Genomic DNA, 25,603 nt, shown 5'->3' on the forward strand with positions numbered 1-25,603 from the left:
TAAGATATGGAAGAACACTGTTGAATGGGCATGGCTCACAGAGCAAGTCACTGGCTGGTTCTGAGTTCTCTGATTTCTGCCAACAGAGGGGGTGTGTTGTGTAGGGCAGTGGCCTGACAGACAGCTAGGTCAGCTTTGCCTGCTGTAGGGCTGGGCACAGGTGGTTGGATCCCATGGAAAGTGACTTTTCTCAGGAATAGTAGGGGGCATTGTGGCATGCTCTCTGTGAAAGACAGTGGGACTGTGGACGCTTGGAATGTTTCCCTCTAGTTGGAATAGTTGTTGGGTTTTTCTTTTGGTATGCTTTTTACTAATACTTTGATTTAGTTTGTATTTAATTTCGAGGGTTAATACCAATCTGCTGGAACTGGGTGAGAGAAAAGATATGACAGTCTCTGAGTTATTGGTTACATGCCAGGCAATGGACTGGATGCTTTATGTCTCATGTAACCCACAGAAGAGTTTCTGATTCAGGGTAGGAACCTATGACCACAGAGGTATAAAATTTACCCCTGCTTTTAGGAGTAAAGTGAATGGATTTCAAGTAATACACATATTCAGAAATAATCTACTGTTACAGTCAACCCCTGACAGAGCTTGGGGTTACCAAAATGATAGCTTGCATCAAATGATTATTTCTAGAAGAACTAGTATCTCTTTCAGAGTACATCACATAAGAAACTTCGTTTAAAGAGAATAGTTAGCTGGGTTTTTAAGTGGAAAGTTATCATTATCTGCAAGCAACTTTGCATGTTTTTGTAGCCAGTCTGGGCAACCGGGAGCCAAGTTCAAAGTGAAAAACCTTTGGCAGGGTTGAAAACTTTCATCAAGATTCTGCCAAGAAATTCTTTTCAGGAGAATGACTCTGCTCCACTGACTTCAGTTAATCACAGCAGGAAACAAGAACTCAGGAGAAGGGTCTCTCCATCCTGTGATCTCCGCTTAATTAAGGCAGGAATGAACTGAGAAAACAGAATTTTGTAGGCAACAAAAGTGGGGGCAGTGTTTTTGAGTTAGCGAGATTTTGCTGGAATTTAGTTACTTTTCCCATTTGTGACCAACATGGCGGGTGGGAGGAGAGCCTTTGTGGGGAGGTAGGATGGGGTGGCATAAGCCACAGGCCATGCTGGGGTGCTCTGCATGCTGCAAGCTGGGTGTGTTTACATTTTGGACTTACGCGATCCTTTGAAGAATGATAATAATACTGGCGACACTACATATATGTGGGGGAGGTCAATTAATAAAGCAGTTTTGAGGGGAGGGTTTAAGACGATCCTCCCTAAGCCAGCATTATGTTAGGCCAGTTATGTTTTTAACTTCTGGCCAGGAGGCTGGTTCGTGTAAGCAGCTCTGCTCAGGAGAAGGGGCTGAAGAGCAGACAGGGAGGGGAGCAGCTGGCCCTGGGCCACCCTGCTCCAGCTGTCGCCCTCACACAACAGGGCCAAGAGCAGAGCCAGGACCAGGGGCTGACGCATGCAGACACCCGATGCTGGGCTCCCTGTACCTCTGCGGTGGGCAGCTCTCCTCTCTTAGGCCACCACCATGCACTCCGACCCTCCTGACCCATTAGTGCACAGAGCAATCTTTTGAAAGTCTGTCAGATCATGTCCCTCTTTTGTTTAAAACCTTCCCATTGCACGTGGATACTTGAAAGCTTTGAATTACCTTGTTCTTCAGTTTATGCCCCACTTCTGACACAAAAGAGGGTTTGGGGAAAGGAAGAGATTTAGTCAGTATTGCCCCAGGCACTGAAGAAAGAAGAAAACTGACCTGCATTCTCTCTACATTCACTCTGGGTGCCCTCCGTAAACAGGGGTGTATCTAGAGGCCTGGGTTATATAGAGCAGACACTGCTTACACACAATTGGAATGTCTGAGATCATGTAGCCCAATGTCCTCACTTTATGGTTGAGGAAACTGAGGCACAGAAGAAGCAAGTGACGAGTGAGTGCCTGGGATGAACCAGAACTCATGTCTCCTGGCCCAGTGGTGTTGAGCCCTGGGCGGATGGACAGCTCTGCAGACAGAAGGGCATTTAAGGCTGGCAAAAAAGGGAGTGGAGGAGGAAAGGCTGGGAAGAGTCAAAACCGCCATCCCTGCTGGCCATATCCACAGGACACACCATGTCCCCAAATGCTCCGTAACAGAGGCATAAACAGTGACACAGAAGATTGGATCCACGCAGATGGGTTGACCAAAGGTCGTGGTGGGCCATTTGTTCCTGATGACTAAACACCACTCTTTATCGAGACTCTTACTCCAGCACTTTCACCTTGTGCTTTCCTTTTAAGTCATTTGAGAGCTTCTCTGCCATTCCTCTTTTCATTTGGTTTGTGGCTGCAATTTAGAATCTCTCTTTCCATTGGTCTCAGGTTCTAGGCTGAAGGAAAATGAAGATGGTGATGATGAACTTGGGCAATGTGACTTGCCTATAGTGTTTTGCTCATTTGAAAAGGGGCGGTAGAGGCAAAACAAGCAAATTCATGAGTCAATATCTCTGTCCCTCTATTATGAGGAACGTTGCCTCTACTTCTTTTGTGAAGCATAATCATTTGTTAGTTTTAGTAAGACATTTCTCTGCCCACTGATAAGGAAACAAAAAGGCATTTACTGTGCTAGTCCCTCGAATGTGGAATGTAAGCTGTGGTCTTTTTTTGTTTGTTTGTTTTTTTGCTTTCCTTTATGATCACAGGCTGAAGGATAGAAGGGGGCCTTGGAGGACCGCCAGCCTCGCCACCGCCTTCTGTGCAGAAAGCCCCTTCCTAACATGCCCCCCTTCCCCGGCCAGTGGTTCGGGTCCCTTCCCTCTCATCCCCACAGCTAGTTGCCTCTACCTCTGTCAATACACTTATTTCATTTTGCTTTAAATTACAGTTATTTGAGGACTTTTCTTAAGTCTTAGCTGTGAGCCCCTGAGGGCTGGAATTCTGTCTCATTTCTCTTTGATCTCCCAAGCCCCCAACACAGAGCCTGGCCCACTCTCCATAAATATTTGAATGAGTGACAAGGTGTTAAGAGCCTCAAGAAGGCGGCCACAGTTAGACATCTCTGATAGCTAGAAAGTTCTTCCTAGAAGTGAGCACTGTTCAGAGAACTCCTCCCTGCATTCCCTGTGGGGAGAACGTAAACAGGCGCTGAAAGAGGGCCAGGCATCCATAAGATGAACATACGGGACCCTGGGGACAGGCTAGTCATCTGCTCTTTTTGCTGTTTCCCATCTGGCCAAAGCACACAAGGTCTTTCCCAAGACAGGAAAACCCAATAACCCTAGAAAGATCTGGAAAAATGTGTGTGAGAGGGAGCGTTTTCAAGATTTGAATCTGGTTTGGAAGGACAGCTATATCGGGCACTGTCAATGTCCCACACCTATTCCGTCAGCCTGCCCTGAAGGTCATCTGTACATGGTTCCCATACACACTGGCAGGGCCTGTGCCACTCCCTGACCTGAGGGCTATGTTTGGCCTGTGTGGAGGTCAGGCTGGAAATGCCAGGGAGTTGCTCCAGGAGGATCCTTCAACCGTGAGTGATGGGACTTGGTGCATAAATACCCCAGATTCTTCCCCTCCCACTGGGACAGCTCAGAAGTGTGTTCTGCAGTCTCTCAACAAGTTGCAGGAGGGATGACCCCCAGTTGCTCATAGCAGTAACCCACTAATGAACATTTTTCTCTCTGTCCTCTTTGACTTCCCCACTCCCTCGCTGTGCTTCCTAGGATCACATGCGAATAAATGATTTGCCTTAAATCCTTGTCTCGGGATGCTTTGGGGAAACCCAAACTAAGACAACACAAGCAGGAAATTTGGGGGAATCCAAATGTTATTGCCTTAGCAGACAGAACTTTTAAAATCAGTACATACCCTTTTTTTCCCCTTTTCTTTCCTTCTAACTCTAAGTGTAGAGTTAGTTTTCCTCTCAGTTCTGTAGAATTTCATTTTGAGTAGAATCTGTGTCCTAACTCAGAAAATAGGGCTGATAATGATTCCTAAATCTCTGAAGGATTATTATTTCAAATGCCAAGAGTCAGTAATATTCTAGTCTTTTAAGGAAATGTACTAAGAAAGATCTCAGGCTAAAGAAAGAGATTACGCATGGGGGTCATTAGACATCAGGGTGGATTTATGTTCAAGTACGTCACTTAACCTTTTAAACTTCCACAGAGACCTTCTAAATGAAGAGAGACCTTATCCACCTGGCTCAGGTTCGGGATGACGTGTTTGAGGTCAGAGACAGTTAAGAGGAATGGGGACCATGAGGGAAGAAGGAAAGGAAACTAAAGAACCTTCATTAAACTTACCGAGTATTAATGAGCTACCTTTGAGCTAATAGAATGAAGAGAAAATGCCGTTGTTGAAGAGCATTTGTTATCATTCGAGAAGATTTGTAACAAAGAACAAAGATGTACAAGCCACCTGCCGCCCTCGTCCTTCTTCAGGCAGACGTGTGAGAAAAGCTCTCTGTGGGTGCCACAATATTACTTGATTGTTTTGACACCTCAGATAATTATTAGGAGGTAGCAGTTAAAAATAACCATGCTCACTACCGTCTCATGTTTGTGAGGTTTCTCTTTTGCCTTGTTCCCTCCTGGAGGGTTTTCTGCCAGCTTAGGAGGAAATAACACACATGGTGGTCATGAATTTTAATTGGCAATGAAAGATGGGAATGAGTGTGAACAAAACACGAGATGAAAGGAGTCAGCATGGCCAGGAGAACCCCACAGATGCCTGTTGGGGTCACGTGGGAAAGTGTTCCTAAGTCAAGTAGGGACAATTGCATTGATCTTGTTTTTAGCATGGAAACATGTTGTGGGTTCAAATGCTCTCTCTATTTAAACCCGGGCAAGTGCCCCAGCTCTTTGGATAGAGGGAAAGGCGTGGGGGCAGCAAAGTCTTCAGCTGGTGTTAGGAAGATAGAGTTAGGATGTAACGTGTCCCGTGCCCTCTTTGCTGCCCTGTCGTAGGTGGCGCTAATGCCCTGGGTCCAGCTCTCTCCTGAGCAAGAGAGGCACCTTTGTCTCCTCCAGCGTTGGCCTTCGTCTGAGCTCTTACTTCCAGAGAGTAACCGTTAGAAGTGCTGTCCCCAAGGCATGACCTCGCAAGATGAGTGTGAGGGTTACTAAGGCAGTCCATGTAAAGTGGCTGCATTTATGTGCATTAATAGTTGGCACTATTAAAGCTAGGCTGGTCCCCAGAATGAAAGGCCTCAGTCACTGTGCTCGCTATCTGTGGACATTTTACGTCACAGACGCAGACTTCCCTTGGCCCGAACATGGATGGACTACTGTGGCCTCCACAGCCTCTCTCATGTGTTTTGTTTGGGATAGCTGCCTTCCCCTAAATACTCACCCACGCCGAAAGGGATCCGTGGAGGCCGTTTCAGCCGGCCCCACGAAGCACGCATTCTCCTTTTTTTTCCAGAACGCCTATGTCAACATCAACCGCATCATGTCTGTGGCTTCCCGCCTCTCTGAGGCTGGCCATTATGCCTCTCAGCAAATCAAGCAGATTTCCACACAGCTGGACCAGGAGTGGAAGAGCTTCGCAGCTGCCCTGGACGAACGCAGCACCATCCTCGCCATGTCTGCGGTGTTCCACCAGAAGGCTGAGCAGGTGAGGCCCAGGGAGCTGCCATGGCTGCTGGTGGTGGGAAAGGTGCAGGGACGTACACTTTCTGTAGAGAGACCCTCCCCTCTTTGGGAAACACTGAAGACCTTGCCGAGTAATTGCACTAGTAGCCTGTGTTCTACCACTTACATGGCCCCTGTGTACATAAAGAAACACTGATGGCTTTGTTTATCATCCAAACAAGAAGGAACCCAGAGGCTGTTTACATTCTGCCCGGGTAGTTTATTGTTGTGTGCCTGTGTGTGTTGATTGTCGGCTTCATTTGCATTCCCTGAGCATACAGAGACCAAAGGGGTAAAAGTAAACTGATCATTGAGTGCTGAGAGCAGGGGGAAACTAATTTTACATGAAGCATTTGCTATGGATAATAATGATCTAACCATAATACAGTCCATAGAAATTATAATTATTTGTTGCCGTTTGCTTACTGGTATTGACCAGTGACATTATTAACCCATTTTACAGAGAGGAGCACTGAAGCTCAGAGATTAAGAGACTTGCCTAAGATCCAGTGGTGTGTTGGAGCTGGCTCTAACCAGATCATGGAGAGCCAATTGTTAAATTTTCAGGAATTTTGTGAGCTGGTTAAACATAGACATTACTTAAAACTGAATTTACATTAAAAATGTCATATTCACAACAATAAATACTCAGAACTCATTACTTCCTAATTATTTTGCTACACTTTATATCTAGGTTCTTGAGGTTATTTATATCTGTTTATCTGTATGGTGGAAATACTGTACAGTGTGTCCTACCAATCGTCTCTTCCTAATTCCACCTTTGGTGATGTCACATTGGTAGCTTGGAATAGATAAAGGCAGGAGTTTTACACCATGGAAATCATCAAATGCTACAAACCAAGGCTTGATTTATTGTTTTATTGATTGTCTATAGAGTCTTTAAAAAAAGGAGGGAGAAAATATTTTAAAATTTGACGAAACTTAAAAATGTGTCTTGTCTATAGCTCTTACACTGTAAATAGCACACAAAATTGAGGAAATATTTTTTGGTATTCAAAAACTATTATTCCATTCAGCAAAGAAGTCTCTCATATCATGGATGAATGAGTAATGTTCTGACATAAGTCTTACGGTATTTTCATTTTTGTCTTATACCAGCATAAGTGAAAATATCAACCAGCTTTCATGTTGAAACTATACCGCTGTGTTATTTACATTCAATAGCATCTTGTGAGAATCAATTGGCTGTGTGGAACTTTCAATTAGGAACATTGTATATGTTATTATTCTGTGTAAATTATGTGCTATATATCCTTTATGTTAGTAAACTTTACAGTACACATGTATGTTGGTGTGTGTGTATGCGTGTGTACATATATGCTGGTTATTAAATGTTTACTACTTTGAAATTCACACAATCTATGGGCAGCTGGGATTTCAACCCAGGTGTATCTAACGTTAAAGTCTGTGGTCTTAACCTCTAAATTTCTTTCATTGTGTGACACTTGGGTAGCCCACGGATAAGGTAGTCAGGCGGGCACAAGGTCATACCTTACATCTTTCCCTCTGTTACCCACCTAACATGGAAGGTAGTATGGCATAATTGAAAGAGTCTAGACTTAGAGGCCAGACACGTGTAGGTTCTAATTGCAGCCCCATCATTCATTCACACTTAGACAAATCACCTCACCATTCTGAGCTCGTTTCCTCATCTCTAATGTGGGGATAATCGTCTATCTCCTAGTGCTGCTATAAGGATTAGCCATGGAACATGTAAAGTACCTAATATGCTTTTTCAATGATAGCTTTTCCTGTGGTATTTGTTCAACATACTATCCTGGTATTTTGTATTTCTCTCACTGTGCCCGTTTCCACCTGAGACCTTCCCAAAGGTCTCATGTTACAAGTCAAGGGCAGCCCTATACATCGAGTGGTATTTTTGTTTGCTTTTGAAGACGATGGTGGTAATGACTGATAGTGACTGATTCATTCTTAGGATCATGAGAATATTCATGTCTAATCTCCTGTTCTGTTTTTAAATCTATCACTTGCACACTTTATTCAAAGTTTATCCAGATTGGCAATGGAGACCTAAGACTTCCATCTCTGTCTCTCTGTCGTCTTTGCCTTGAGCTCATCGTTTTGTGGGTTCTGCTATAGGACTCTCAGAGTATCACAGAGAAATCCCAAGGACATTAAAGACGTGCTCCTGTCACAATTGACACATGAGTGTCAAGTTGCTTTCGGGTCCCTTTGTAAAATGGTTATTGGTGGAGCAAAGAAGCTTCTGAGCTGTTATCAAGTACAAGTGCAATCTGATACTGAATAGCACCCAGCCCTCTTCTAGAATTGTTAAGAGATGTCTAATGTGATTTAAAAAAAACAACCCAAACATATAGAATGTAAAATCAACTACAACAGCCAACAGGCCAGAGACTGAAAGCTGACGGGGACACCAAGACTAGAACTCAAGCAGTTTAGAAAATGTAGTGCCGGAACTGAGGGCAGCTGGAGGGGTCCACATCTCACTGATGTTTTCTGACTTAGTTTGGATGAGGATTACAATTTTATTTGTATCTATTTTTAATTCAATTTCCTCAGGTATTGCCAGACCTTCAGGGAAACTCATAAACCATTATTCTTTTTCAACTAGGGGGAAAACACACACACACACACACACACACACACACCAAACAACGGATTCAAAGCTATTTTTTCAATGCATTTAGTTAGGTAGCTCTTTATTGTCCTCGTATGGGCTGTTCTAGGCAATGAGATAAAAAGTATTTAGGCAATTAATTTAAATGGAGCTGTGCATCCAGGCGAGAGAAATCACAGACAGAACCATTCCAGACTGTTGGGTGAAGGATTATTTGCATTTTAAAGGTGTACTTTTCTACCCAATAAATCTGAGTGATTTCAGTTGGCTCACCCTTTGTGCACAGAGACTCACAGTCTTCTACAGTTGTTCATTTGAATTTTTAAATAATTTAATATCTGTCAAGATCTGTATCTACATATCACATCCCAGGAGCCACTGCCACCATAGGCACAATACAGTCTGTCCCCCTAAGCTGCCCCTCCACAGTTCCACCTCTAAGAGTACTGATCCAGTACTGGGGATCTCCTTGAGCGTTACTCCCCATCCCTTGTGGGAATGGTCTCTGCAAGTTCCCTGGGACGGGAAGGGGCCGACGGTCCCGTGTTCTTTGCTCCTCTTCACAACTCAGTGCACGTACTAGGAAGTACATGTGTGGAAACATCTCATTCCATTACACGCAGCCCCTCACCTGTGCCTGCAAGTGTGCCTAGGACACGCAGCTCTAATGTACACCTGTAATATGGTGAGCTGTTTGCACACCTGTATTTTATAGCCAACGTGTGGGACCTGTTGAACATGCAGACGGCTCCCGCCTCCTAGCAGTTTCACAATCATCATCTTTGTTTGTGGAAACCACACTTCCTAAAGAGATCGTGGGTCTGACTTCTTATATGCAGTTAGTGTTTGTAAAATTAAAGAAAAAACTACACCCTCTACAGTGGTCTCCGAAGGCTTCCAGAGATCCTGATGCTTCTTTCGAAGCTATCTGATGGTGTCCACATAATGTGCCCATTGCCCACCCCCAGTGCTCCCACACTGACCCAGCCGGCATCTCCTTCCAGTTCCTGTCGGGAGTGGACGCCTGGTGCAAGATGTGCAGCGAGGGTGGCCTGCCGTCCGAGATGCAGGACCTGGAGCTGGCGATCCACCACCACCAGTCCTTGTATGAGCAGGTGACCCAGGCCTACACAGAGGTGAGAGCCACGCAGGACACCCAGGCACCCTGCGCGTGTATGCATATGGGTGGGTGGCGAGAGCACTGGCCTGTACACTGTGGAATAGCCTAGCTGGACTAAGAAGAAAAGCCATTTTCCTCCCTTGGGAGACATCTTTAAGATCCTCATCTATGAATGATAGTGTCGCCAGCCAGGAAGCAGGAGAAATGGGGCCATCAGCAGGCACCACCTTGGTGTGCGAGTATGCACGTGTACACAGACACACACACACACACACACACACACCTCACCTTGTATGTGTGTGACAATCGGACTCTCTCCTCTGGAGAGGAATATAAGAAAGCAACACCTTGCTCCTCTGGAGTTGGCTTTCTGGCTGGTCACACCAGCCTGCTACCTCATTTGTGAAGCAACTCATCCGAAAAATACTGATTTTCTCACTAGAAGGTCCAGAGGTGAAAACTCACCACCGGGTGGAGATAAGTGTTTGCAGGAGTGAGAAACTGCCATGGAAGTGAAGGACAAACTAAAAAGACTCTTCCACTGAAAAATCAAAGGCCGGGGCCCTGGTACAAAGTTAAGACGGGGAAAAACACTTCTTGTCCTTGTTCTTTTCTAAGTAAAAGGGAAGAGTCATAGAGGGCATCTGTGTGGACATACACAAGTAAGGAGGTTTGCTAACTGGCATGAGTTCTGAGGGTGGGGTGGGGGCTGAGGGATGTAAAGAGATGGGCTGGTTAAGGAAGCTGGATGTGGAAGGGTAAGTGAATTCACATGTGGCCCATGGGTTTCTTCCTGGGCAAAGAGAGCTAGAGCCGTGTTGTTCAGAGCGAGGCACCAGACTCACCTGACTTGCTTGGTCGAGGGGCACATTCCTGGGTTACACCCCAGTCTAAATCAGAATGTCAAGAAATGGGACCTGGAACCTACATTTTAGTAAATATTTATCCCAGATGAGTGTGGTACAGGTTGAAGTCAGAGAGTCAGGGGCTTCTGGGTGAGACTAAGGGTTTTCGCTACTGTCAAAGCTGAGAGTGGGTCGTGGCCTCCTCGCCAGCTGTGTGACTTCAGGCAAGTTACTTCACCACTCTCAGCCTCAGTTTCTCCTGCTGTGAAATGAAGGCGATCACAGCTGCCTCGTAGGGGAGTTTGAACGGTAATCAAGACAATGCATGTAATGCACTCGGTCCAGTGCCTGACAAGAAATAAGTGCTAAAAATGGTAACAGGTTTTGTCATTGTAGGAGGCAGGAGAGGGCGGGGTGTGAGCCAAATCTGATCTCATCAGCTCTGATCCAAATGGCCAAGGCTTTCTCTTAGAACGGTGCCTCTGCCCATGGGTAGAATCTCTAAATGTAATACTTATAAAATATACAATAGAGTTTACAAATGAGATCAATATTGCACTTACATGTCCAATAGGTATGGTGTGAGTGTAATAACAAGTAGAGACAGCATTTCTCGCCATTCATTCTCAGGCGTTGTGGGGTGTAGACATTCCCACAGGCCAGTGGGCTGCCCCTGCCTCCTTCAGATGTAGACTGAGACAGAGAACTGGAATTCATGCTGATGTGGATTTCAGGACGTGGCCCTCCACCTCCGACCCCCCTGCCCTGGTCATAGCACAATGCCAAAGCACAGCAGTGGCTCAGAATGCCCTGAGGAGAGCTCTCCTGGGTTTGGCCCTACGGTATTTGTCTTATTCATGTCTCTGGAGGGCATTTCCTCTGTATTATTTATAGGACACTTCCTCTCCCCCTCCCCTGCTAATACACGTTGGGAGGCAAGCGTGATGGGATGGGGTGGGTCGTGGCGGTCACCTAAATTGGCCGTATTGCTCCAGCCAGTTTTCCTCCCTTGTCTCAGCTGCACATTCCATCAGTGTTCCTCTGAATCACACCCCAACCTGTGAGCTTTATGCGGTAGGGGGAGCAACAGCAGCTCCTGTGTTCCTGGACCTCCAGCCAAGCTATTATCAGGATGTAAAGGTGGGGTGAGGGGAGGCTGTGGGCCCAGCAACCAGCTGTGCATTCATGGCACAAGGCTGGAGGTGAGAGCACACCTTCCGCTCCTTGCCGGTAGGAAAACACCGTTTCAATGGCAAACCAACTTTGGAGTTCATTGTTAACCAAGTTAATATGGGGTCTTTCAATTCTTCAACACCAATCCTCCAGTTACTACTGTTTTAGATTGGAAAGACACATGCTCTACTGGGTACTCTGCCAAGCACTAGAGAGCCACAGGTGTCAATCATATGATGCCACTTTCCAGAATTTTTGTTGCCCGTAATTGTGTCAGAATTCCAATGAAGAATGATAGGGAACGCCCTCCCCCACTGACCTCACCACTCAGGGTAAGTGTTGGGGAACCCAGGGCATGGATGGTGTGTCCACAATCTAAAGGTCCTTCCTTTACTCTGCATATTCTGGAAAAATGAGAATGTCACCACTTTCAGGAGACAAAAGGGGGTTGTATACAAGGAGAGCAAAAGAAAGAGCAATAGAAAAGAAAAAATATCAAGGAAATAATACAGGAGAGAGAAATGCTGCTGCTGCTTCTAATAGAATTGGTAGCCACCCCTATGTGCTGTGTTCCATTCTAAGCCCCCCACATGTGCAAACTCATTTAATCCTCCCCACAACTCTATGCCATTACTATCCCTATTTTACAGACGAAGAAACTGAGGCTGAAAGAGGTTAGGTAAGTTGCCTCATGGTCACATATTTAGAAGTTTGGTGCCAGGGAGAAGAAGGTAAAAAATAAAGAGGGGGAGAGGTTTATGGTGTCGACATATATTCAGCTTCATTTCTGAAAAGGAGTTCTGCTCCTGACCTGTCAGTGTGTCAGTCAAGATATCTATCCAGTACTCTGTGCCAGGTTCTGTTCTAGATGTGGGGGAGACCGTGGGCCAGACAGAGTCCTTGCCTTCTGGAAGCTAAAATTCAAGGGGGGAGAGAGACTGATTCAGGAGTTGCAAAGACAACTGCCTGCTGCCCAGCAGCTCCTCTCCTCCAGGGCTCTGGGGTGGTCTGGCCTCCCCTGGGCTTTGGGCTCGGCACCCTGGCAGCTCTGGCTGGCACATTCCTTGACTGCCATGGGCCTGGGTGGGACTGAGATTCCTAGTCCTAGCCAGGGACCCCCGGGCAGACCTCCTTCTCTCTCCAGGCCCTGCCCGTCGCTCTCTCCCTTGACCTGACCTTCTCTCCTTCCTGCAGGTCAGCCAGGATGGCAAGGCGCTGCTGGATGTGCTGCAGCGCCCTCTGAGTCCTGGCAACTCCGAGTCCCTCACAGCCACGGCCAACTACTCCAAGGCCGTGCACCAGGTGCTGGACGTGGTGCACGAGGTGCTGCACCACCAGCGCCGCCTCGAGAGCATCTGGCAGCACCGCAAGGTGCGGCTCCACCAGCGGCTGCAGCTCTGCGTCTTCCAGCAGGACGTCCAGCAGGTAACAAACAGGCCCCGCATCCCGCATCCATCCCAGGCAGGCCGACGGCTGGGCCCCTGACCTAGATGCTCAGGCCTGGGAACATGTGACTTACGGAGGGCAGAGGGCAGTTCCGCCCCGAGCTCAAAATGCTGTCTGGACTTGTTAAATGCATGCTTCTCACCCGAGCAGCTTTGTAGACTGGGTCTTCTCACCCTGTGGTACTGAGAGGGGACACTCAGTCTGAGGACAGCCATTCCTAGCAGTCACGGGACATGGTTTTCCTTGGGGACAGCTTGACCCTCACTCCGTCATGAGCTGTCTGGACAACACAGGAGCCTGCGGTGTGGTTATCTGAGCACTGTCGGGGTTGGACCTCACATAAAATGAGCTCACTTCTTAACCAGGTGCCAGGTGCAGGGTGCTAGAGTGAGGCTTTGGGGTGGGATACGAGGGCCTTTAGGGAATTCGTTGTCAGGATTGGACTTGGGAAACCAGATTTAAACTATGGGCTGTTGATGACCGTATGACCCATAATTAGAGGTTACTTCTGGCTTAATATGCCTTTTTGCGTTATTCTGCCAGCCATGGCTTTTTCCTTGACCACAAATAATGAAGATATGGTTCTGTTTCTGACTTTAAAATGACAGCCTTGCCACAAATGCCCTTTTCGATGAAATAACCCATTCTTTTCCCCTCATACTTTCTCTGTCTCCCTGGAGACTCCTGAGGACTTTGCTCTGAGGACGGCTACACTAGGGGTGGGGAAGCAGGGTGGGAGCTGGGGACTGAGACTGAGGCTTCACTTCATCTCCCGGCCGGTTCACAGTGACAGGCAGGGGTGGGGGCACTTGTGTTAATAGACTTTTCTGTGACTCTCACACTATTTCGAGATTACACGTGGAAAGTAACATTTCACTCTCCTTCTCTATCTTCTGTGGTATTGACCAAGTACAATCCAAAACTATCAAAATATACATGGACAGTTGAGAGTCAGCTGGACATTTCTTCAGAAGGACTGGGTCCCTTCACAGCTGTTGTTGGAGGGGCTGGGTGCTAGCTGTGAGACCCTCTGGGTCGGGGGATTCGCCGTGCAGTCAGCCCCAGGAGTAGACAAGCCTTCAGGCGTGCCCCCCATTCTCGGGCTGCCCTAACTCCCTTGCAGCTCCCTCTCCTCAGCTGGGGCAGTGATTGAGTTGTCAGAGGCAATGCCTCAGCCTCAGCCTCAGGAGAGATGGGCACTGCTGACGTGCTGGCCCCAGCTCCGAAACCCTTGTGGGGCCTGCTGGGAATGGAGAAGCAAATAAATCAGTTGCCTACTCCTGCCATCTGGAGCTGTCCAGAGAAATATATCATCCCCGAGTACAGGAGAGCATGGAGTCCGTCTGTGATTGAGGCAGAGGGAGGTGCCAGCCTCTGCGGGCACACAGAGGGGGTGTCACTATTTCAGTGAACTCTGAATGATTTGCAGAGATAATCCGGGCTATGGATTGTAAAGCTTCTTTGATGTGCTCTTTGCCCTTCTTATGTTTTCATGGCTGTTGTACTAGGATGGGCATGGGAAAGCGGCAGAGGGGCTGTGAGGAGGATGGGTGAAAGGCCCCCAACAGGAGGGTGGCATCCAGACTTGGACTATCTGGGAACTGTTATCAGACTTTCCCTGGCCACCACGGCATCTCCAGTAAAGCCAGGAACAGGTGTAATAAGACTCCACCTGTGACTTTTCTGAAATCATCCTCTTAAAATTGAGAGCATTTCTGGAATTGACACCCCGTTAATTCATCTCTACGGTGCAAATCAAATTGTCGGCACTGAGGAAGAGCAAGCAGACGATTATGAAGTGGACGTGATGGGGGTTTGGATTTCCCATGAGAACTGAATTCCCCAGGATGGTTAATTCCGTTTCAGGAGATGTGAATATGATTTCTGGGAACATGACTTCATTCACGCTTGTCCCGCTCTCTCTCTCACCATGTGTCTGACGTCGGGGCAGATACACAAAGACAAATGTGGAAAGCAGGGGCTCCCAAGCCTGGTGGTGATCTCAAACGTGTGCCTGGCACCCAAACAACGTGTGCCCGATAGGTTTCTAAGCTGGTGCTTCAGAAGGTACTGGACGTACTGCACACAATAGTTAGAGTGAAGGACTTGGACGTTGGTCTCCTGACTCCCAGAAATTTTATGTGTTTATTGTTTTTGATTTTACATGTTTCATCTCTTTGATTCCAGTATTTCCCTGAGAGTAGAACCCATGGCTTCTTCCTCCCTGTGCCCCTTACAGCTCTTAGCTGTGTCTGGTGGGAAGCTGGGGTTCTCTTTGTATCTGCTGACAGGAGCTGAAATGATCATTGGAGGACACCAGTTTCTGCTTCTGTAAAGGGGACACCATTTAACCCTCCTTCCCAACACATCCAGTAGTCGCCAGTGAGTAGCTGGAATCTACCTGCAGAAACTGTGATGTGAAAGTCTTGAGGGTTCCAGATGTTTACAGCTCAGGGACACAGGGACATACCCTCAGTGCTCATGAAGTACCCTGGTGGCTCATCAGTTATTCAGAAAGCCTGCGCCTCTCCAGTTGGCCCAGCACTTGACTAGGTTCTGGCAAGATGCCTGGTTAGTTACAGTGGCATAAAACATACAAATTTGACAATATAATATAAAGGATAGTTCTATGAGAGCACGCCAGCCAGTGTGCAGGGCAGTAGACTATTGATGGAACAGTTACAGGCAGAGGCGTGAGATGTCAGAGTTGGTGTCTTGAAGGAGGAGAGAATTGATTGAACCGTATCGTCTGGATTCAAGACTCCTGAGCACATTAGGGTTCCAGAGATGTTTACTCAGCAGCCTAGGCGGGAAGCTTGTGAGCAAGCATCTGTGGCTGGGACAACACAGAATCATGGCTAAAAGCATGGGCTCCAGAGTCAGATAGCCTGGGTTTCAGTCCTGCTCTGATAAGTCTTGCCTGTGTGATCTTGGGCAGGTTGCTTCACCTCTGGTGCTTCAGTTTCTTCACCTCTAAAGTAGGAACGACCATAGTGCCTGTCTCATGAGACTGAATGATATGCAAGTACAGGGCTTTACGACATGCCTGCCTAGCATGTAGTAAAATCCTCCAGCAGTGTCCCCTGGGTTGGTCGTCACATCCTCTTTAAGTGGTACTTGGGCGCCCTCTGGGGCTTGTGCTGTTGAGGACCCTCAGCCTGATTCCCCTGCTTTCTACAACAGCAACTGTTTCATGGGCCTGCTGCGTTCCATGTCATTCAGTGATAAAATCTCAGAGCTGGCAAGCAGTTGGAAGAGCATCCAGTCTAACCTACTCTATGGTTGAGGAATTGAGGTTCAGAGATGTAAAGTAACTTGGCCATAACCACACAGCCACTTAATGATCGTCCTAGGACAAGAAGCTGGGTCCGGGTGCCCTACAGAAAAGCCACACGAGAGAGGAGCCAGGGAGACAGAGAAGGAGAACTGGAAGAGAGACAGGAAACACACGTGCATACTTCATATAGAGGGGAGAGTGACAGACAGACAGATACAGACACCCTGAAACAGGGAGGGAGAGACAGAGACAGACAATGGGGGAAGAGAGAGAAGGGGAGAGAAAGATTTGAAGACAGAGAGTAGAAAACAGACATACATGGCATGGGAAGAGAAAGAAAAAGAGGAAGGTGAGGAGAGAGACAGAAAGGAAAAAGACGGTGCCTGCCTGACTCCCTGCCCCATTGCCATTTCAGGGGGTGGTCTTTGCCCAAGTAGGAAAACTTTGCCCGTTAGGGCTCAAAGCAGAGTAAAAGCAGAGAGGTGACAACTAAAGATAGACAGCAGTGGAAATAAGATTCCGTTTTTTGCATCTGCAGCCAGAGTTGGCCTGACACATCAATTTGGTGGTATCCCTCCCTGGGGTCCCAACACGGGTATTCTCAGCTTTCTCTTCCTGCTGGGCTTGGGGACAGTGGAAATAAATCTCTAGGAATCAAACTGAATTTGGGTTCATTAAGGCTGCAGAAAGCATGAATGCGTCACACCTGCCATATTATTGCTCATGGAATAATTTTTAATCCTATTGTTTTAGAGTGGGAAAGTACTGAACAGTAGCAAAAAGCATGCACCCACCCTTCTCCACCGTGTGTCTCCTCTTTTCCCCAAACTCCTGCGGCTTCCCATGGATGCAAAGGACTACTTCTAAGCCCAGACAGACCTGACTCTGTGGTGAGGAGAAGGGCTAGCTAGATTCTTGCTCTTTCTGCTAGATGCAAATTCTAGTCCATCACTTTGTAGTCAGAGCAACCATTTTGAGCACTCTCTGCAGGCTATCATGTTCTGCCTCCCCTCTCTCTTCTTGTCTCTCCATTCTGTGCAAGAATAAATTGTAAAGTGTTTGGAAACCTGCGGTGCGCAAAGCCTTGTGCTAGGAGTTGGGACATACGAATGACATGTAGCTATCTAGGTTCAGGGCCAAAGAAGCAGAACAACCATGGACTGGTGGAGTCAGAGCAGAGGAAGTTCCCTGCGGTTGGGGTGAGATTTGCACTGGTCCTTGGAGCTCAGGCACAGGAGATGGGGATGGTGTTCCTGGGGAAGGCCAGGAAGCAGCGTTAAGTTATAGCCAGGAGGCCAGGAAGAGGAAGTCTAACTGGGTGCCTGTTCCTGGCAGCAAAATGTGGGCAGAGGGGTAGGGTTAGGCTAGAAGGCTTAGGAGTGATCTTGGTGGTATGTGTGGGACAGTGACACATTTGAGGCTCCAATACTCTCCCTTAAAAATACTGTCTTTTTCTTGTAAACAGTCCAGTCAGGTGAGCTGGTGAGGGCAGTGATGGCAGAATTTATCTGGCTCAGTGACTTGCCATTGTGAACGAATGCATTAATATTGAAGTCCATAGTTTTTGTGTTACAAATACGTCACATCTGTTTCTATCAGTTTTACTGGAGTCTCACATGGACTATTATAGTTTTTACTATGTCAGCTCTTGCCTGCCTAGGAATGTGTAAACAGGATTTGAGAATAAAAAAGGATCTGAGAACAATTTTTTTTAAACTCCAATTATTCAATCTTTTACTAAACGATAATGACTGTAGCCCCTTAATCATACTAACCCAGTTTGGGCGTGGTATAATCCAATTGACAATTTACATGATAAAAAATGGGCATTTGGGTTACACACAGAATGATGAGTTAGAAAACAGTGTCCAGAATGATGGTGGACCCTGAAATTAATTCTCCCTATAAAAAGCAAGGATTAAAGCATCTAAAAAGGGAAAAGCTCAGGGTGTAGTCCCAGATAGATTTGGGAACACACAAAAGGGGGAACCATTCAATCTGAGCTAATGGTTACTTGGTGGGTATGTTGCGGAGAGGATTCAAACATCAGAGTGATGGTTGGATTCCAACCCTGAGATTTTGTTACTGGCATTAAATGTGTCTGTGAAAGTTTCATTGTTCAAAGCTCAGGCTTTCATCATCTTTATGAGTAAGTATGACTGAACATCTAATCCCTTCGTGGGCCTTTTCTTATTTAATCTTCCAGCACTATGAGACAGGGGATAGTTGGTCTCCATCTTACTGATGAGGAAATCGACTTTTAGAAAGGTTAAGTTAACTTGCCGTTTAGTTTAGCAGAACAGGATTCAAACCTAGGTCCACCTAACCATTAAGTCCATGCTCTTAGCCTCTCCGCTATGCCCTGGGTACTCCTGGGTATTATGCTAGGTGATGGGAATGTAGAGAGACACAGCCCCTGCCCTTGAGGGGTTTACAGTTTACTAATGGAATGTCATGGCTCAGAGGGCCCTGATGTATTACTTGGTCCCAAAGAATGAGACTTGCCCTGGGTCATATAGCCTCTGACACCTGCGATTCGCACTCCAACTACCATTAAAGACCAACAGACAGCCGTACTCACACCCAAGCACTCTTTCCATCTGTCCCGTCATTAGAAAATGCCCTCTAGAGTTATCTATCTGGCACCAATTTTCCCTAAACAGACACTACCGATTCTCATTTGTTTTTCACAGTCATAATTATGTTAAAAGGCATTGCTGGTGCTTGGCTTTGTAGCATATGTCTTGAATAATATCCATTTGTCCATGGTACTCTTTAGCAGTATGAAAGTTCTCAATTAAGTTTTTTGATGGTTATAATCCAGTCATTTGAGTCCATTCAAGTAGATAATAGGTGAGTCTTTGGACGTAGTGAATGCCCCCAAAAAGCAGGCTTGAGGCTCAGCTGAACTGGGAAGGTAGGAAGGGGAGAAAGAGAGGGCTATGCTTGTCAGGGTTGCTTTCTGATTGGAGAACATAAGGAAACATTCCCATCTGCCTCTTTGGTGGTACTGATCTTACAGGGAGCCCTCGATCCCTCTCCCCAGCGTAGGAGGCTGGTCTTGTAGGGTGTGTTCCAGCCCTCTCCATGTATTCCCTAGCTGGAATTGGCAAGGTTGGCAAGGGGGGAATTGGCAAGGGGAGTGAGCTTTAGAGGCTCCCTCTGGCATGCTCAGACCCTCCTGCCTGGTAAGTTCATGGACGCCTACACTACTCTGCATTCTGCACCCCAACCCGTTCCTCTCTGCCCTACTTTCTGCCTTGCCTTCTTCCCTTCCTCATCATGGCCTTCTCCCTTGGTGCTTACTTTTCTTTCTGAATGCAAACTCTGTTCTGACAGAAGAGTGGTCCTTCCGTAGTGAGCACCGTCCGGGCAGGACCTGGGTGCCTCCACCGAGCAGGGTTGGGAGGCTGGTGGGACCTGGGAGGCAGTGTGAAGAAGTCCCTTTCTGAGAGTCACTGAGCCTTGGGGCTTCCTTGATCCACCATAATTTTAAATGCCTTAATGTTCTCAATTCCTTTTTTATTATTAACAAATGACAAGACAGTCACCATCCAGGGTCACTTCTTTCTGATAACCCCCGTGCTCAGCATGTCCTTGACCTCAACATGCTATTTCTGGAGCCTGGAATACTGGGTGAAGGATCTTAGACTCACACTTTATAACTAGTAGGAAGCTATTGGAAGATTCTGAGCAGAGGAAACAGACCATCAGCATGAAGGTCTGAGGTGCCAGCAGGGGGCTAGGTTGGAGTGGGAAGACCCGGGGAGCCATAGTCATGGTGTGTCCACAAGGCATAAACTAGGGTGAGGGGGCAAGGGGAGGTTTGAAAGCGTTTATGGAAAAAGTCACTGGAAATCACTGTCCATTTTATTATAGAAAACAAGAGAGGTGTCAAGTGTGAACGTTGAACTGTATTTTTCAAAGTGTGAAAATCCTCTGGGCTGATTGGGGAGTGTGTTAAAAACAAATGATCTGGTCCTATTCCATACATTTTGATTCAGAATGTGTGGGTAAAGTGGAGCCTATGTTTTAAAAAGAACCCCAGGTGATTCTTAGCATTCTAAAGTCTGAGAACCTGTGGCTTCCGAGATTCAAGCCTTAGTGATGAAAAGTATGGTGGCACCATAAACAGGCATCCAGGCACCAGGTTGAGGAGGTTCATCCAAGAAGGTGCCAAGGACATGAGTTCAGTCACCCCAGCCCCCTCGGTGTTGGGAAGGGACAGGTGTGGGTTGGCTGGGAGCAGAGGGTCCCAGGAAGGCGGTGGCTGACACTTTTGTCTTCTGCTCCTTTAGCAGCTTCCACCCAGCATGGTAAGGACCCCAGTTCTCAGAAAAGAGAGTTTATACACCTGATAATGAATTTCAGCTGAGCCTTTCAGAAAAATGGTGGCTTCTCCCACCATAGCAGGACATTTATTTTAATCATACCTGTTCCAAAGAGGGAACAGAGAATGAATTGCTGGTAATTGGGCATTTCAAGTGGTGCCTACATGCTATCTGAGTGGTACTGGCAGTGTATGAGCTATTCCCCTTCAGAACTAACGCTCAGTGTGCTCTGCGAGGAGACAGAAACAATGACCTGATGGATGTCCTGGGTGCTTTTACACACTGTGTGAACCTAAACCTTTAACAGGACAAAATGTGTTGTAAACACCTGATGATGTGTAAACTTTCCTTCCTTGGCCTCAGAATAATGGCTTTCTAAAGAGGGCGGAGGCTGGGAGGGGGGAGTTCTTCATTTTACTTAAAACAACACACCATCTTGCTGGTTTTACTGTAGATCAAAGAATCACACAAACTTAATCATTGATTTCAAATAAGATGACCGATCAGAGTCAGATGAAGGAATCAGAGAGTTGGGATTCTGATTCCACAGCTGTTCGGAAACCGTCTGTATTTCCTTTAATGGTTTTTGCCCTTTATCACACAGAAAGTTCTCAAATCAGATTAGTTGGGTTCATTCACTCATGTATTCAGCAAATACTCTTTGAGAACACAGCAGAGACCCAAACAAAGCCCCTGCCCACATGGAGCTTACACGTAGGAGGTAAAGAGAAGGCATCACCACAAACAGAAAAATATGTGATAGGTCACATAGTGATAGCCAGTGATGTCTAAGCAGAGAGCTGAATGAATAAGCCACGACACGTGTTTAAGAAGAGGTTCCAGGCATATGAAATGAGACCTAAAAGTCCTTGAAACTAGAATGAACTGGCTGTGTTCCCCAAAATTGGAGAATGGCCAGAGTGGCTGGTGAGTGGACCGCAGGAAAAAGGAGGTGAGAAGTTTGGAAAAATGGCCTGGGTCTATATCAAATCAGGCCTTATAAGTTATGGAGAGAATTTGGATTTTCTAAGGGTGATAGGAAACAATTGTAGAGTTGCAATAAGGTGAGTGTCATGATTTGATTTATGTTTAAAGAAATAGGTCTGGCTACTGTGTGGACAGGGATGGCAAGAGTAAAAGGAGAAAGACCACTTAGAGGGGTGGTGGGGTGAGGGAGGAAAGATGGCGGCTTGGAGTAGGGTAGTTGTGATAGAAACAGTGCATAGGAAGGAGCAAATAAGAAAGACTCTCAGGCTTGTGGCTAAGCAGTTAGGTGAATTGTGTTATCTCTTGCTGAGACAGGAAAGACCAGGAGAAGAGCGTGGTGAGGCAGAAGGGAATAAACATATCTGTTTTAAGTATGTTAAGTGTGAGGTGCCCATTATGTGCCAAATTGGAGAGGAAGAGTAGACAGTTGGATACATGAGTTTCAGTCTCAGGAGAGAAATGAAGGCTGGAACTGTGAATATGGAAATTACCAGCACATACGAATAGATATTGAAAGCTATGGAACTGGATGAGGTCATCCAGGGAGTAAGAGAAAAGAAAGAAGAGGTCCAGAACGGAGTCCAAAATGTAGAGACTGGGCAGATGAGCGGGGGTTAGAAAAGAAGACTGCAGGGGAGACCAGTGAGCCTGGGGGAGTTCCCAGAGAGGATGGTGTCTGTATAAGGTGGGCACCTCTGGTAAATAGGGTGGGAGGGCCACAGTGGCCAGGGATTCAGAGCTTGAGTGGCTGAGGTGGCTTTTGGGGAGGGCAGCCCAGCAGTGGAAGTCCTTAAGGAAGGATGGTCCAGAGTGGGGCAGGAGGGAGTCCCTGTGTTGGGACAGTTTGCTGCAGGGTATTGCAGCCCAAGTGAAGTGAGAAGACCATCTATATGAGGGTGGCCTGGCATAGGTGCAGAGACTGCGCAGGTTAAGAAGACCATCCTGAGGGGCAGGGGCTATGGTACGCAGTGTTTCAGCCTGGGCCAAGTGAGGGGCACATTCATGCAGGGAGGGCAGCCCAGCTTAGAGGACCGGCGATCAGACAGGGTGAGAAGGCGTCCATACAGGGGCTGGCTAGGCAGAGGAAGTTTATTTGGAGGTGGTCTTAGAATTAACTCCTGAGGAAGAGAAGGGAAGAAGGATTGGATAGAGGGGAAAGTTGAGCTCCAGTGTCATTTCAGGGAATCCTCAGCCATCTATAAGGCATTCTGAAGATTGGGTGACCGTTCAGAGCTGACCCAGGATGGGGAGAGAGAACTGGGTCTTTGGATACTGGAGTTCATCAATATACACAGGCCAACCCGGAAGGGGTGTGCCCTCGGGCAAAGCTGCTGTCTTCAGCCAAAGGTAATAATCCCCAAAGGGGACTGACAACTGAAGGCTGTCTGCCTGCTGGTGGCACTTCCAGCCATCGTGGTAAAACATCCTGGATGGCATCTCACAGTGTCCACCTTCTACGTGGTCTCAAAGTACCTCCCTCAAATAATTATTCATTACAAAGGGAATAAGAGAAACCATCGCAGCGAAGAAGGCTGGAAGACTCCACCTTAATTAAATGATCAAAGGTAACATCACTAGGAATGGGACAAATTGGAATTGAATCCTACCTGACAGAATGCAGCGGGAAAAACAAGAATCAATTCTGTGGTACTCCTGATTCTAACCATGAGAAAACATCAGACAAACCCAAATTGAGGGACAATTTATAAAGTAATAGCCTGATAACTGTTACAAGTATCAAGGCAGGCAAGTGAAGAGAAGCCTAAGGAACCATTCCAGATTAAAGGGACAGCTTAACACAACACATGCGTCTGGACTGCATCCTTTTGCTCGAAAGGTCAGTGTTGGGACAGACAGCACAACTTGAATGGGGTCTGGGTGTTAGATGGTCGTGTTGCTGCCAGAACCACTCAGCTTTGAATCCTGACTCCACTAGTTGAAATCTGTGTAAGCTCAGGCAACTTAATTCACTTCTCTGATACTCATTTTCTTCATCCAAACATGGGGATAATCACTCTCACCCCCCGGTTGTGTGAGATAGCATCAACGAGATGATGAGCAGCGTGCCGTGGCCTAGTGCTTGACAAAGAACAAGCCCTCCATGGTCTCTTCTTCCAAGGAGAGGAGCTGCTGTGCCCACGATATAATAAAATTATGAAATATTTGTGTGAGAGGGAGATTTAGGGAGAGGGGTCTGATCCAGCATCCTCAATTGAGGCAGTGAGGTCCGGAGAGGAGAAGGTACACACACAGCTGGTCACAACTGGTTGGGGGCAGAGCTGGGACAAGAACCCAGGCTCCTCTGATCCCAAGGATGGTGTCTGTAAGTTAGGACGATCGTGATGGTGTCACATTGTAATGATGCTTCAGGAACCTGAAACACGTGGATGTGTAAGTGGAGCTTAGAAACCAACTTAAAACTGGTTTCAAAAGGGGGTTGTTTCTAAGTGCAGGGGCCTCTTACACTGGGCTGGACGATCCTTGGGGGTCTCCTTTAACGCTCAGTTTCTATCATGTTAGAAGAACCCCAAAAAAGCAGAGTCCCAGAACAGAAAGCAGCTAGGCCCTTGGTTTTCTCCCATTAACTCAGTTGTATTCATGGCCAACTGTTCAGAAAATATCCAGTTCTCTTCAAAGGGCCTTTATCTCTTCTCCTTAGCAGCTAGAACTGTCTCCTCCCCTGAAAAGCTCTCTGTCTTGATTGTATGCTGGCTGGAATAAACACAATTAGAAGAGGAAGAAAGGGGGTGATTAGGGAATTATGCATAATGGCTGTTAGATGGGCTCCTAAATCGGCTTCAGGATGTGAGTAGCTCTCTTGGAAAAGGCTGTTCTGGGCAAGGACTAATTTCTGGTTGAGAAGTTGGGACATGAGAAAGGAGGAGGAGTTTTGCAAGTTGTTGCCGAGGTTGTCTGCCCACTGTAGTGGTGAGGAGTCCCGGACATACTGAGCGAAGGTCAGTCTCTTACTGAATGGGGTGGTGCAGCTTCTCCCAAGAGAGCAGGGCAGGAGCCTCAGTCATGTTGGCACTTGACAGTTCATGGCTATAAACATGAATTGAGTGGCTCCTGCATGTGCAGTGCTGGCAGGGATGCTGGGGACAGGGGCGGGATGAAAGGGTAGGATATACTGCAAGAACCCCATCTGCCTTCAGGAAGTACCTGCCTGCCGAGTGGAGCCGTGGAGAGGGTGGAGATACACAGAAAACTTTGAATGCAGACTGTGAGAGATGCTAAGGTAGAGTTACTATGGGAATATGGAGACATTCACCCCAAAGTTGTGTGTTGCGAGGGATGAGTTTGAGTTGAGTTCAGTTCGACATGTCTTAAGCGAACCACTCTGTGCTGAGAACCATGCTGTATCCAGCAATTAGGAGAGGTCGGAATCCAGTGGGAGAGACAGGCCTGTGGGTGATAATTGTGGTGTGAACAGAATCAGAGAAGAGTGATACTACCCTTGCCTGAGTGGGTTATAAAAGAGAAAAGGCTTTCCAAATCTAGGGATTTTGAGATGGTGTTTAAAGGATGAGTAGGAAGGAGCCTGGGAAGCGGATATAAGGAGAAAAAAGAGATGGACATGTCCAGCGAAGTTAAACATAGCGACAGCAAAACTCAGGAGATGGGAAGCAGCTCTTGCAATGTTTAGGGGTGAGGCAGGAGCTCATTGGAGGTGGGGTTGAAGGTGAGATGGGGCTGGCCACAGAGGATTGCATGTCAGGTGAAGGTGCCCCTCAAAAATCAGGTCCCAGGGATATGCCCCTTCCAGAATGCACGGGTTAATGCCATGTAAGCCTAAGTTGGTGTTCTTTGAATGGATTTGGTGTCCCTAATTTTTTTTTTTAATTAGGATCCAGCTCTTTTACACCTTAGTATATAAAATAGCTTCTTTAAAACTAGAGGCACATCTTGCCAGAATCAGTTGGACAACTGTCATTGTGCGCTACTTCCCACTCAAGTTCAGAGGCACAACTGTCATTGATCAAAACCAGAGCGTGAGTATGAAAATTGAAAAGAAAAAAGAAAACTTAAGGAAAATCTGTCGTCTCCGTGCTATGGAGTGCCTTGATACGGTTACATACGCGTTGGTAAGGTCCAGGGCTTGGCTAGAAATGCAGTTTGTTCCTGAACCGGTAATGCTCAGGGACTGACCAGAAACTGAAGGATATTGACACCCCCAGGGC

The 25,603-nt window shown here is 46.9% G+C and overlaps 1 protein-coding gene across 24 annotated transcripts in view; it reads left to right on the top strand.

Moving 5' to 3' along the window:
- The window catches only part of KALRN (kalirin RhoGEF kinase), a 621,535-nt gene that overhangs the window by 264,146 nt on the left and 331,786 nt on the right, over nucleotides 1–25,603 (top strand). For all 24 annotated transcript variants that reach the window (XM_081025698.1, XM_081025722.1, XM_081025696.1 and 21 more), the window contains exons 7-9: nucleotides 5,415–5,606; nucleotides 9,248–9,379; nucleotides 12,576–12,806. In XM_081025698.1, the coding sequence (XP_080881824.1) occupies nucleotides 5,415–5,606; nucleotides 9,248–9,379; nucleotides 12,576–12,806 (555 nt within the window). The remainder of the gene's footprint in view (nucleotides 1–5,414; nucleotides 5,607–9,247; nucleotides 9,380–12,575; nucleotides 12,807–25,603) is intronic.

This window comes from Rhinolophus hipposideros, assembly GCF_964194185.1.
Source record: "Rhinolophus hipposideros genome assembly, chromosome: 2".
Lineage (NCBI taxonomy): Eukaryota > Metazoa > Chordata > Mammalia > Chiroptera > Rhinolophidae > Rhinolophus > Rhinolophus hipposideros.